The sequence below is a fragment of the Macrobrachium nipponense genome, chromosome 15 (assembly GCF_015104395.2).
Source record: "Macrobrachium nipponense isolate FS-2020 chromosome 15, ASM1510439v2, whole genome shotgun sequence".
Taxonomy (NCBI): domain Eukaryota; kingdom Metazoa; phylum Arthropoda; class Malacostraca; order Decapoda; family Palaemonidae; genus Macrobrachium; species Macrobrachium nipponense.
In genome coordinates this window covers 53,276,935-53,290,897 of record NC_087208.1, presented here as the reverse complement: position 1 = coordinate 53,290,897, position 13,963 = coordinate 53,276,935, and the positions used below count along the sequence as shown (strand labels likewise).

Here is a 13,963-nt window from a genome sequence, read left to right as displayed (position 1 = left end):
ATATATATATTATATATATATATAATTTTTTTTTTTTTTTTTTTTTTTTTTTTTTTTTTTTTTTTTTTTTTTTTTTTTTTTTTGTATACTGAAGATGAACCCAGGGAAGGGTTCGAAAGCTTTTTGTAAAGTCTTAAAATTATACACGGACTCTTAACACTTTGTATTATTGTGGACCCTTTAGTACATTATTATTATTGTTAATATTTATTATTATTATTATATTATTATTATTATTGTTATTATTATTCTGTTGAATAAACGGCAGAATTCAGCTAATTAATCTTATCTATTATCTTTTTTATTTTTCTTATTACTCGCTTTTCTGGCTCAGCGATACCTCTCAATAATTGGCCAATATTCATATTGGGAATAATTTTGAAAGTGGTATTTTATTTAGAACATAATTTATTAGTAAAAAAAATTATTATATATCAGCATACTGGTAATATATCAGATTAATTCGTTGAATTCTGTCATTTTATTCAACAGCGATTTGTTTAAAAGAGGGTCTTCTTCCAAAATATTATTATAATTATTATTATTTTATTTATTTATTTTTTTTATCAGTCCTCCAATTCGACTGGGTGGTATTTTATAGTGTGGGGTTCCGGGTTGCATCCTGCCTCCTTAGGAGTCCATCACTTTTCTTACGATGTGCGCCGTTTCTAGGATCACACTCTTCTGCATGGGTCCTGGAGCTACTTCAGCCTCTAGTTTCTAGTTTTTCCAGATTCATTTTCAGGGATCTTGGGATCGTGCCTCCTAGTATTCCTATGATGATTGGTACAATTTCTACTGGCATATCCCATATCCTTCTTTATTCTATTTTCAGGTTCTTGTAGCTTATTCCATTTTTTCCCTTTCTTTCTCTTCAACTATGGTGTCCCATGTATTGCGACATCAATGAGTGATACTTTCATCTTGATTATTATTATTATTATATTATTATTATTATTATTATTATTATTATTGTTATTATTATTTTTTTATCACAGTCCTCCAATTCGACTGGGCGGTATTTATAGTGTGGGTTCCGGGTTGCATCCTGCCTCCTTAGGAGTCCATCACTCTTCTTACTGTGTGCGCCGTTTCTAGGATCACACACTTCTGCATGAGTCCTAGAGCTACTAGTTCCTAGCTGGACGAGGGGTTTTCGCGCTCGGCTGCCAATCCGGTGGTCCGAAGTTCGAATCCCGGCTCGGCCAACGCGGGAATCAGAGGAATTTATTTCTGGTGATAGAAATTCATTTCTCGAATAAGTGTGGTTCGGATCCCACAATAAGCTGTAGGTCCCGTTGCTAGATGACCAACTGGTTTCTAGCCATGTAAAAATATCTAATCCTTCGAGCCAGCCCTAGGAGAGCTGTTAATCAGCTCAGTGGTCTGGTTAAACTAACATATACTTAACTTATAGCTACTTCGGCCTCTAGTTTTTCCAGATTCCTTTTCAGGGATCTTGGGATCGTGCCTAGTGTTCCTATGATTATGGGTACAATTTCCACTGGCATATCTCGTATTCTTCTTATTTCTATTTTCAGGTCTTGATACTTATCCATTTTTTTCCCTTTCTTTCTCTTCAACTCTGGTGTCCCATGGTATTGCGACATCAATGAGTGATACTTTCTTCTTGACTTTGTCAATCAACGTCACGTCTGGTCTATTTGCACGTATCACCCTATCTGTTCTGATACCATAGTCCCAGAGGATCTTTGCCTGATCGTTTTTTATCCAATTATTACTGCAAGGTAACTAGTGTTTCTTGCACAGGCTCCAGTGGAGGGCTTTTGCCACTGAATCATGCCTCTTTTTGTACGGGTTCTGTGCAAGTGCCGGACATTCGCTTGCTATGTGGTTTATGGTCTCATTTTTCGTACTGCACTTCCTGCATATGGGAGAGATGTTATTTCCATCTATCGTTCTTTGGATATATCTGGTTCTTAGGGCCTGATCTTGTGCCGCTGTTATCATTCCTTCAGTTTCCTTCTTGAGCTCTCCCCTTTGTAACCATTGCCATGTGTCATCGCTGGCCAGTTCTTTAGTCTGTCTCATGTATTGTCCGTGCATTGGTTTGTTGTGCCATTCCTCTGTTCTGTTTGTCATTCTCCTGTCTCTGTATATTTGTGGGTCTTCGTCTACTTTTATCAGTCCTTCTTCCCATGCACTCTTGAGCCACTCGTCTTCACTGGTTTTCAGATATTGCCCCAGTGCTCTGTTCTCGATGTTGACACAGTCTTCTATGCTTAGTAGTCCTCTCCCTCCTTCCTTTCGTGTTATGTATAGTCTGTCCGTATTTGCTCTTGGGTGTAGTGCTTTGTGTATTGTCATATGTTTCCTGGTTTTCTGGTCTATGTTGCGGAGTTCTGCCTTCGTCCATTCCACTACTCCTGCACTGTATCTGATTACTGGCACTGCCCATGTGTTTATGGCTTTTATCATATTTCCGGCGTTGAGTTTTGACTTGAGTATCGCCTTGAGTCTGCATATATTCTTTCCTGATCGTGTCCTTCATCTCTTGGTGTTTTATATCCTCTCCTTCCATTATTCCAAGGTATTTGTATCCAGTCTCATCTATGTGTTTGAGGTTGCTCCCATCTGGTAGCTTTATCCCTTCCGTCCTTGTTACTTTGCCCTTTTGTATGTTGACTAAGGCACATTTTTCTATTCCAAACTCCATCCTGATGTCCTCAGATACAATCCTTACAGTCTGGATTAGGGTATCTATTTCCTTGATGCTCTTACCATACAGCCTGATGTCGTCCATGAACATCAGATGGTTAATTCTGTTGCCTCTTTTCTTGAGTTGGTACCCAGCATCCATCTTCTGCAGTACTTTTGTCATGGGAATCATGGCTACTACGAAGAGTAGCGGGGACAGTGAGTCGCCCTGGAAGATCCCTCTCCTGATATTAACATCTGCTAGTCTTATTCCAGAGCTTGTAATTATTGTATTCCAGTTGCGCATTGTATTTTTGAGGAAGCTGATGGTGTTTTCCCCTGCCCCATATATTTTCAGGCATTCTATTAGCCATGTGTGTGGTATCATGTCGAAGGCTTTCTTAAAGTCTATCCATGCCATGCTTAGGTTGGTTTTCCTTCTCTTACTATTATTATTATTATTATTATTATTATTATTATTATTATTATTATTATTATTATTATTATTATATCTGAAGAGGGCCCTCTTTCCAATAAACATCATGGAGATAATATAAACTCAACTGCGTCTAGACGGTCATTCTTTTTAAATAATTTTAAAATCATTATTTTTTTAATGAAGTTTTAATATTATTATTATTATTATTATTATTATTATTATTATTATTATTATTATTATTATTATTATTATTATTATTAGAGTACTTTTATGATATTGTTGGTAACGGCTCTTCTTCAGAAGATAGGTCGAATGGTCACCAAAGCAAAAATGGGGGTTAGCTTGATAGATATGTTAGTGTACGTGTGTACATATACATAAATATATACATGCATACACGTTCATACGTACATACATAGGCTTAGATTAAAAAAAGCTATTTTAAATGCCTTGAACAAAGCTCTGCGAAGACCAGTCAAGTAGGGCACCCCAAAAGAGAGAGAGAGAGAGAGAGAGAGAGAGATAGAGAGAGAGAGAGAGAGAGAGAGATCACGATCACGTTCGCTTCCGTACGAAGGAGGAAGAGAAAAAATGATTCTTCCTTAAATCCCCTGATTGAAATCGGTCCGAGAGAGAGAGAGAGAGAGAGAGAGAGAGAGAGAGAGAGAGAGAGAGAGAGAGAGAGAAGGTAGGCCCTGATGATCCTTCCGTAATCCTTTCGGATGTTTTTAGGGAGTTAAACGTGAGGCCAGGCGTGTGTTGGTGGTGCACAGGTAGACTTTAGACTTCCTTTCCTTCTTTCTTATCTCTCGAAAAGAGAGAGAGAGAGAGAGAGAGAGAGAGAGAGAGAGAGAGAGAGAGAGAGGGCGGGGGAGGGGAGGGTGGGATGTCGGAGGCTTTCACTATTCGAAGGAAAGTCGTTGTATGCTCAGAGATGCTTCTACAAGATTGTGAATGTCGAATTATTAGAGGCTTCATCACGATTGAAGAAGTATGATGCCCGAATGTGTAGCTTAGGTCTCTCTCTCTCTCTCTCTCTCTCTCTCTCTCTCTCTCTCTCTCTCGTTTGGTTTTGAAGGCTCCGAACTTCAAAGGTGGAGGTAGATCAGATAAACAGAAAATCATTGTCGAAGTGTTTGTGGGATTGCTCTCTCTCTCTTCTCTCTCTCTCTCTCTCTCTCTCTCTGTAGTGAACTTCCTTGAATCAGTGTCGTGAGTTGAAATGGAATTATCTTAGAAATTGTAATTTCCACTATGATGCGAGATGATCTCTCTTAATTAGTGCCAGCTTGTCACTCATGTAAAGAGATTTTTCGAGAGCATGTTAGGAAGAGACTATAGAGCTTCTCTCTCTCTCTCTCTCTCTCTCTCTCTCTCTCTCTCTCTCTCTCTCTCTCTCTCTCTCTTCTTTGTGATTTGTGTGTTGAGTTTAAGGTTGTCTGTGTATGTTGTAGATAGTTAATATATTTCTCACTAATAGAAACATTCAAAATACTGAAAGGCATAACAAAATTAGACAGTAACCTATTTACATTAAACGGAAACCAGACAAGAAATAGTGGATGGAAACTAGAGCTGAAGAGATACAACACATCCCTTTGCGGGCACTTCTTCACATACAAGATATGTGACACATGGAATTAAACTGCCACTAGAAGTTGTCAACAGCAACAGTGTGGTGGAGTTTAAAAGGAAGCTAGACAAATCATTAGGACACTGTGAATAAACAGTAAAACCTGCTCCTAGAGATAAGTGAGCGCACGAAGTCTCCTCTAAGGGTGGACTAACAAGTCTTTGAGACATCCTAATCCTTGTAACTCTCTTGACAGTTGCTTTTTGTTTCTTTCAGGTTGGTATCACTTCAGAGTTGAACAAGTGAAAACGCTTCCAAAAAGCATACCGTCCCTTCAAGGTAACGTGGTTGTTTAAGGCTGTCGTGATGGCGTATTGTTCTCGCTTCAATACCCTTCGTAATTTTTTGTAATTTTATTATACGCTTCGTATTTTGTGTTGTGTTTTTAATATAAGTTAAGGTAGCAGTTACATATTCATTTCGCATTTACAGCCTCGTGCTCGTATCCTTCGTCCTTTCAAACGGCTGAGAATAATATTGTGAAGTTTATAAATTTAGAATAATCGTGAAGTTTATAATCGTGACGTTTATCTTTTTAGAATAATTGGGAAGTTTATAATTTTAGAATAATTGTGAAGTGTATAATTTTAGAATAATTGCCTTTTCAGGTGTAATATACCTTAACGTACGTTTCAGGGTCGTCAGTTATTATTATTGCTATTAATAATTTGCGAAACTGACATGACCTGACATTCTGAGCCAGCCATTACGTCAAAAAAAGAAGAGAAGAAGCCATGTTAGCAAACATATGAACGAATGTGTTCCAAGTGAGAAAGCATCTCTGTTTCAAGAACTCACATCCTGCAGAAGGGAGATCTGTCTCGCGTCTGATGTAGATTGTGTTGACGATGAAGGCCCAAAGGCATCTTTGTCGTTTAATTGAATATGACAGTGGTTCCTTACGCTATCTTGACGTGGTGGAGTTCGTTTTGGCTCTCAAGTGAATATGGGCATTGAATTAGAAGCTTTATTTAGTCCGTCGACATTTGGCGTCTGGGAGGAAGATTTTCTTTGTGAAATTAATTTTTTTTTAATCTGTGTATTTTGTACACGGATCAGTCAGTCGCTTGTTGCTTGATGATGCTAAGCTTGACTTGGCTGTCGTGACTAATTTGTTTGCGATGTTGTATAAGAATTATGAATTGCGTTTTTTATTTTATATTTTTTTTATTTTATATTATGGCGGGGTTCTTTATATCCCCCTTCCGGTCGTCGAAATTCTTACTGAAAGTATATATATATATATATATATATATATATATATATATATATATATATATATATATATATATATATATATATATTCCTTTGCACTGTACAAAGCAAATTTAAATATTTTTTATTGTAAAAGTATGTTATTAATTTTACATTATAATCGAAATGTGTTTTTTTTAAATGCTTTTGATGCCTTCCAAACGTCCTTGTGTTTAAGTGCGTGTTTTTTTTTTTTTTTTTTCTGGTTAGTAAATACGCATTGTTTTATGTACAGACAATTTTTCACTGACTTTTATATAATATTTTCTCGCTTCTGGGGCCGTTTTGTAGCTGTATGTGTATATATATATATATATATATATATATATATATATATATATATATATATATATATATATATATATATGCGAATACCACAGGAAAATGATAGGCAGAAATCCAAGCGCTGTCGACTTTACTAAGACATTGTCAAGGAACATATATATATATATTATATATATATATATATATATATATATATATATATATATATATATACACATACATAAATACATTAGTTCATTCGAAGTTGTGTTAGAAGCAGATCAGACCAAAGGGAAACAAAATAAAAACAAATCTAACTGAAATACACCTGTTCGCGACACGATATGGATTAGCCACAGGTTGTATTCACGTAATCCTCCTTATCAACTAGTGTGTGGTAGAGTAATCCTGATTTAGATAGTACTTCGTTAGGACGGGGAACACGCGTGAAGGAATTGAACCCAGAGCTACTTGATCCACGGTTACCAAAGAAAAAATGTCGTGTCTCGGAAGTAATTACTCCAGGATCTCCTCCTTACACCTGATAATTAACCAGCGGTGTCCGAATGGGTAGTTTCGTGGCCCAGGTGTCATTTTTCTTACCTGTTCAGCAACTCGTTACACTTGTAAGTTACAGATTAAAATTGAATTTTAAAATAGAGTTCTAATAAGAAGTATGACAGAATGCTATCGTGTTTTTATCTCATTTTATCTTTCATTTTAAGCCTGAGAATTGAGTTGTGGTAGCATATAGGTTTTATTTATCTCGTATGCATGTTTTTTATTAAGAAGGAAAATATGTTGGCCAATAACTTGAAAGGTTAACTTATTAAGGTTTGTAACATAATATGTAATAGCTTACACTCTGAAACATTATGCAGTATTGTTTATTATTTCATGTTCTAGAAAACGTTGACTCAACAGATTATCACGTAGGTTTTGAATGATATTTTATTAAATAGCTCTTGTATTTATGTTAATGTATGTCATGTGTTTTTCTGCTCATCATAGCTACTGGTATATGATATTCAAGACCATATTTGCTTCTTGGTTGTCATTGAATTTTCACTAACGTTTGATGAAATGAGTCTCTCTCTCTCTCTCTCTCTCTCTCTCTCTCTCTCTTTCCTGCTGGATCTTTATTGAAATCATGGGGCAATGTAAATCTCTAGGAAAAGCGGGAATGTGCTCACCGAAATAGATGTGGGCAGTGGTAAAGTTCCTCTCTCTCTCTCTCTCTCTCTCTCTCTCTCTCTCTCTCTCTCTCTCTCTCTCTCTCTCATGAAGGTATTTACGCAATACTACTGACACGAGCTTGAATTTATATGCCTTGTCACATTTTGCTGTAATAGCGCGGAGTAAGAAATGTTTCTAGTCATCAGTCTTCTGTGTGGTCTTTCTTTCTAAATGGAACCAGACATACAAAACAGAGAGAGAGAGAGAGAGAGAGAGAGAGAGAGAGAGAGAGAGAGAGAGAGAGAGAGAGAGAGAGAGAACGGGGTGGGGTGGTTAATTAGATGAAAAACCATTTCACTTGAAAGAGACGTGACAGAACCGCATATCGCAACCCAGGTACTTATACGCGAAGATGCCACGGCACCTCTCTCTCTCTCTCTCTCTCTCTCTCTCTCTCTCTCTCTCTCTCTCTCTCTCTCCTGCTTCTTTTTTGTACACCATCATCCTTCTCAGTCAGCGTTAAAAGTTCTGCCGTAGCGAAATGTTTTTGCATGTTAAGTCGTAAAACCGCGTCAAACTCAGGACACCGCCATATTTACAAAAATAAGGCAGTGGGTGGCACTGTAGGGCCACCAGAGGACGGTGGGGAGCGGGGGCTGGGTGGATGGTTTTGGGGGGTTCACTGTATGGGCTAAATGATAAAAGGGACGGTCTGAGGCAAGTCGTTGGCTTTGAATGCCACGTTTTACTCTCGCCATTATCAATATTCCTTGTGTTTTTCACTCCTTGGTAATTATAGTTTGAGATCAGACTCCATATGTGCGCTCTCTCTATCTCTCTCCGAGAGTTCTTTGTCTCAAGAAGCGAGGAACAAGTGCACTTCAGACATTACTACAGGTATTGTGCAACGTCCTTCCATCCCTAGCTGCAACCCCATTCATTCCTTTAACTGTACCTCCGTTCTTAGTCTCTCTTCCATCCTACTTTCTACCATCTCCCGTTACACTTGTCTATTTCCCTTCCAACTCCGAATGACCTCGTCGTAGGCCCCAGCGCTTATTGGCCTTTGGCCTCAATTCTACTATATTCCATTCCAAGGTCAGTCGCTAACGCAGTAAGACACAGACCAGGGGTTCCCAAACTGCGGGTCATGACCCCCCGAAGGGGACATGAGCCTTTTTCTGGGCATCGTGGAGGATCCAAGATTTTGAGAACAAATTTTTTGATATCAAAAAAGCAAGCACATCCTTCTCATTAAAGTACATGATTAAATCAGTCTTTGTTAATTAATAAACATTAATACGTATTTTTGTTTCTGTTATTGCTCCGTCTGCTGTGATTTATTTTTAATTTAATGCTTAAAATGTATCTGCGCTACTGGAAATTAGTACATTTTCAGAAGGCTTATAAAGTGGTGGGGGTGGGGGGGGGGGGGGGGGGGGGTCATGGTAGGGTTGGTACTACTGAAAGGCTTCACTACTAAGTGGATTCACATCAGCTGTGCATTTGATATCTAGGCCAGTCCCTTACGACCCTCCTGTTGGCTGTTGATAAGCCAGTCACACGGCTGGAAACTCTCAGTCTCTCGAGAGAGTTCACATAGGCAGGATGTAGTATATGTTCCACCTCTCATGAAAGACGTATACCTCAGGAGAGATGGAGCATGCATCCTGCCCATTAGAACTCTCGAGAGAGACTGAGCGTTTCCATTTTCCAGCCCTGTGACTGGCTTATCAACAGCCAATCAGGAGCGTCGTAAGGGACTAGCCTAGATATCAAATGCACGGCTGAAGTGAATCTACTATATAGACATTATTAGGTGAAAAAATCTACATACTCTTAATTTCGAAGGTCCTCAACTCCTTGACTACTGCCACCATCACATTCATGAAAGACATTCGTCACTACATCTCCAATTTTCTCCATTGTTTTTTTAAGGAACTGCGGCAGAGAACTGTCAGCGAATCACGTTAGCCATGAGCAGGAGCTGCCCGGACGAAAGACCTTGTATCTCAGTGCCCCTAAGTTGTAAGTCGTAAAGGAAATTGCTCCTTTTCCTCGTGTTCCACATGTTTTAGGATTCCCATTTGTAGCGTTGGTACCAGCAATCGACCTGTAGTGATTTGGGGGATCTAAAGGAGGGGTTGCTCTCTGTAGATATTGTCGTTATATCTCTGTAGCGTTGCAGGTGATGTGTGTAGTTCTTTATTGGTGTTTCCGGGCTACCGCTGAGTACTTGTTTAATTTTTGATGATGTTATATTGGAGGAGTATATTCGTTTGTTGTGAAACAACAATTTTGATGTCTCGATATGTAGTGAACGTTTTACTATACGTAGTTATGACGTGTATATAGTTTTGCACTGTTGTGTATATTCCTTACTTCTGATTATTGGAAAACCATATATAATATATATATATATATATATATATATATATATATTTATATATATATATATATTATTATATATATATATATATATTTATATTATTTATTATATGTTATATATAAATATATATATATATATAGATATATAATATATATATCATATATATCTAGATAAATTGAACCTTCTTCCCTAACTAGGAGTGGCCCCTCTGTCACAAGTCATACGAAAGAGATTGTTTCTATAGACGTTAGATAAAATAAACAAAAAATAAATTTTTAAAAATCAAGTAAAAATAACAATACAGTACACCGATTATTATATTTATAACTCATAGAAATTTTAACATGTAGTAAATCGGCAGTATTTCTTTTTTTTAAATGATATCTTTTGAATAAAGTCTTATTATTGCGAATATGCAACTTATAAGTAATAGTAGCAAGCAAAATTCCTGTCATACCTTTTTATGAGTATTTTGCCATTACGTTTTCAACCTTGTATTTTACCGGTAGCACTTCAACTCCTAAATCTTCACATATAGCTTAAAGAGTTCTCATATCCTTTCATTCAGTCATTATGTATTTACCATCGCACTAACTACCCTAGTTCTTCGCATATTAAGTTTATTCGTATTACATAGACGTGTAATGTAACGTTGTATGTGTTGGTATGTGAAATCTGCATAATTTAGCGTACGGGGTATGTGGGTATCCTACTTCTGTGGACCTTTGGCATCTGTAAATGTGACATTGACCCAGATGCACAGCTGTTTTTTAGGAGAGATTTTAAAATGTAGTATTCTGTTTTTGTTGTAGATACGTAGTTGTCGTAGAATTTTGTTCATGTAGTGTTGTGAGCGATAATATTTAATTCGTGTCTAATGGGAGTTATTTGTACACCTTATATATTCCAGTATATAGTTGTCTGGTTTTAGTGATTTTTATCCTAGTCATGAATCTCGACTCTAATTGTTTGTATTTGTCTTCAAATGAAAAAAATGTTGTATTTTTTCCCCCAAAATGTATATTCAATTCAGTGTTGTAAAACTGACTGGACACATTTTGTTTTTGTCCTTTCAGTGTGGATATTGTTTTCAATATTTTTTTTTTTTTTATTGTACGTAGGTTTAATTGTAGCTGATATATGTACATTGTTACTTTAATATTTATTATTCCAACAGCTTGTTCTTAATGATAGGCAAAGACTTCGGAATACTAAGAGCGAGTTCTCTGTGTCCCAATCCAGATTGGTTTCAGGTAAATGCAAATGAACATGTGCTTCTTAATCAACATCAGAGGTTCGCCTTTTCCCAGGTCAGGGAAAAAAATACCTTTAAATTGTTAAGAAGTCAATGTCAAAAGGGATGAAAGGAATTTAGCATGGTAACCTCAAATAATCTTTCAAACGCAGGTTACCGTAAGTCACACATAATGCTGGTTTTCACTTAAACTAAAGACCAGGTTTTTGGAACGTCATAATTGATGGAGGTCTTTGGAACGTCATAACTGATGTTTACTTAACGCAAAACTCGGTACTTCTGATTACGTAATACGAATCATGCACCATTTAAATCTTCTACATAGTTATTTAATTTTTAAACCTGTAGGTAAAATCTTAATTCACACACGGATTGCTATGAAATTAAACAACTGTATAATATATATATATATATATATATATATATATATATATAATATATATATATATATATATATATATATATATGTATACACATTAAACAGCAGCGTTTATAGATACCTAATTACCATCTCGCTTTCCTTGAACTACGGAAATATTTCTATTTTTCTTCTTCTTCTTCTCCCCTACATCGCCAAGGCAAAACCCACTGCCGTTTACGCAGAGTCGCTTTGCATCTACAAAACCCTAATTTAAAATTATCGAAGCAAAAATCTACCTCCCTCCTTTTTCCCTCTCTCTCTCTCTCTCTCTCTCTCTCTCTCTTTCCGGGAGGGGCAGTTTTTTTCAGGCAGCGGCGTTGCCAAGGACGTGTTCCTGCACCCCCCACTAACTTTCCATCGGGACGCCCATTCATCAAGCTGGCCCTATCTTTTAATTAAGGTGGGGACGTCGTTTTCGACTTTGATGTGGTCAACGAAGGCTGGCGGGGGGGGCGGGGCCGGGGCGGGGCGGGGTGGGGTGGGGTGGGGAAGAAGGTCGCTGTAGAACGAGATCAGATTTCTTCTGAATGTTTTTATATTTACGAGTGTATTTCTGTTTAGGTAATTATGGTTAAATCCTAAATCCTTGGTCTCTCCTTCAAGCGCCCCGGGGAATTTACTGTACATGTTACAAGTTGTTAATATCTTGTCAATCATTATGCAAATTAGTATTTACCAGCCATTCTGAGTCATAAATGCACTGAAGGCCGGTGTCACCGAGACTCTACCAATTATATGCATAAAAATAGATTGTGGATTCACTTCACACAAAAACTATCAACAAAATAGATACAGGAATTCTGTAACTACACTTTAAACTCACATTTTTACATTTGCACTTATTCCAAAATAATCACTTCAACGTCGTGAAGGCTTTATGTGTATAAGATGTAAATCAGCGTTGATATATGCCCTAACCTGAGTACCATTCATAATTTAGCTTTTTTCTGTTCTCTTTTTTTTATTTTATTTTTTATTTATTTATATATTTTTTTCGTTATCCTTGATGTTGACAAGTACTCGCATTTTCCGTTGGCGCAAAACAGCATGTGGGGACGAATGTTTTAATTCTCTCTCTCTCTCTCTCTCTCTCTCTCTCTCTCTCTCTCTCTCTCTCTCTCTCTCTCTCTCTCGTCTACATTTATTCCGTATTGTAAGAGTAATTTGATGCAAGTTTGTTCAATTTAAACAATGATAAACATGATGTTACTTAGGTTATGTAACTGAGCCATATTATTTCACAGAATATAGCTATAGAGAGTGTAGTATTTTACAGAATATAATTAACTGAAGAATAATACTTTACAGAATATAACAAAGCGTATTATTCTAGGGAGCATAACTACGAAGTGTTATAAACATAACAGGATATAAATATAAAAACCTCACCAATTTTTACGTGGATGAACTGTAAATTGGCTTGGCATAGCTAAGGACGAAATATATATAATTGTTTATGTTCAGGTTAATCAGGTAATTAAGTAAGATTAATAATTGAATCTGTAGTCTCTTGCGTGACCCTTAGAATGTCAGAGAGGATTGCCTGCGTAGAAAACGGAAATACGTTATAAACGAAAGAAAACTTAAACCTGTCTTCAAAGGGATAACTCTTGTCAAATATTTTACAGATTTTTTTTTAATGTTAAAGAAAAGTGGTCTCCGGGAATACTTGTGTCATTTATTTTTTTTTTTATTTATTTCAGGCAGCGATGTCTAGTTTATGACAGGAATTATATTAATATAATATTTGAATAGGTATGCCTTCAGAACAGTCGAATTTGGAACGTTGATAAGATAGGCGTGTCTTAATATCAATAAAAAGTTATAAAAATTGTCTAATTATATTAACGCCTTTTATTTTTCCGTAAGGAAACTTGGCCTACCTCTAAAATAGTTCAAAAGATAATTTGAATCCCCAAAAAATGTTTAGTAAGTGCTATTGATTGTCGTGAACTTATTTATTATGTATTATGATTACTTTTAATTGTAGTGAAGAAGTAAGGTTTTATTCAATAGGTGTTATTTTATTTATTTATTTTAATTTTTATCAACCCAATTTTCCAGACATAGCAACAAAGGAAATCATTATAACATCTTAAGTCACCTACCTAGTTTCCCTTTAAAATGAATGGATATTGATGACCGGAACGTACCATTTTCTTTTATTGCATGTTTTAAAGAAAACGGGAAAGGTCCCTTCCAAAGAAAACGAGCAAGGGAGCTTGCCAAGTACTTCAGGGGGCGTGTCGTTGATGACCTCCAGAATAAGAGAATCTAGAAGGTGCCCAGTGGAAGGCGAGGTGGTGACATCGCAGGTAGAGAGAGAGAGAGAGAGAGAGAGAGAGAGAGAGAGAGAGAGATTTGAGGATTGTGGAGGGTTAACCATTAACAACGTAGTGATGCCATGCAGTCTCCATATCAGGCACAGGGCCAAAAAGCCGCCGCACTTTTTGGCTCTTAGCGACGGTTATTGG

At 36.8% G+C, this 13,963-nt stretch overlaps 1 protein-coding gene across 1 annotated transcript in view; it reads left to right on the top strand.

Moving 5' to 3' along the window:
* The window catches only part of LOC135194935 (uncharacterized), a gene marked incomplete in the record, with an annotated part of 145,587 nt that overhangs the window by 82,222 nt on the left and 49,402 nt on the right, over positions 1-13,963 (top strand). The window contains 1 exon segment of the mRNA XM_064221151.1: positions 9,363-9,452. Within this exon segment, the coding sequence (XP_064077221.1) occupies positions 9,363-9,452 (90 nt within the window).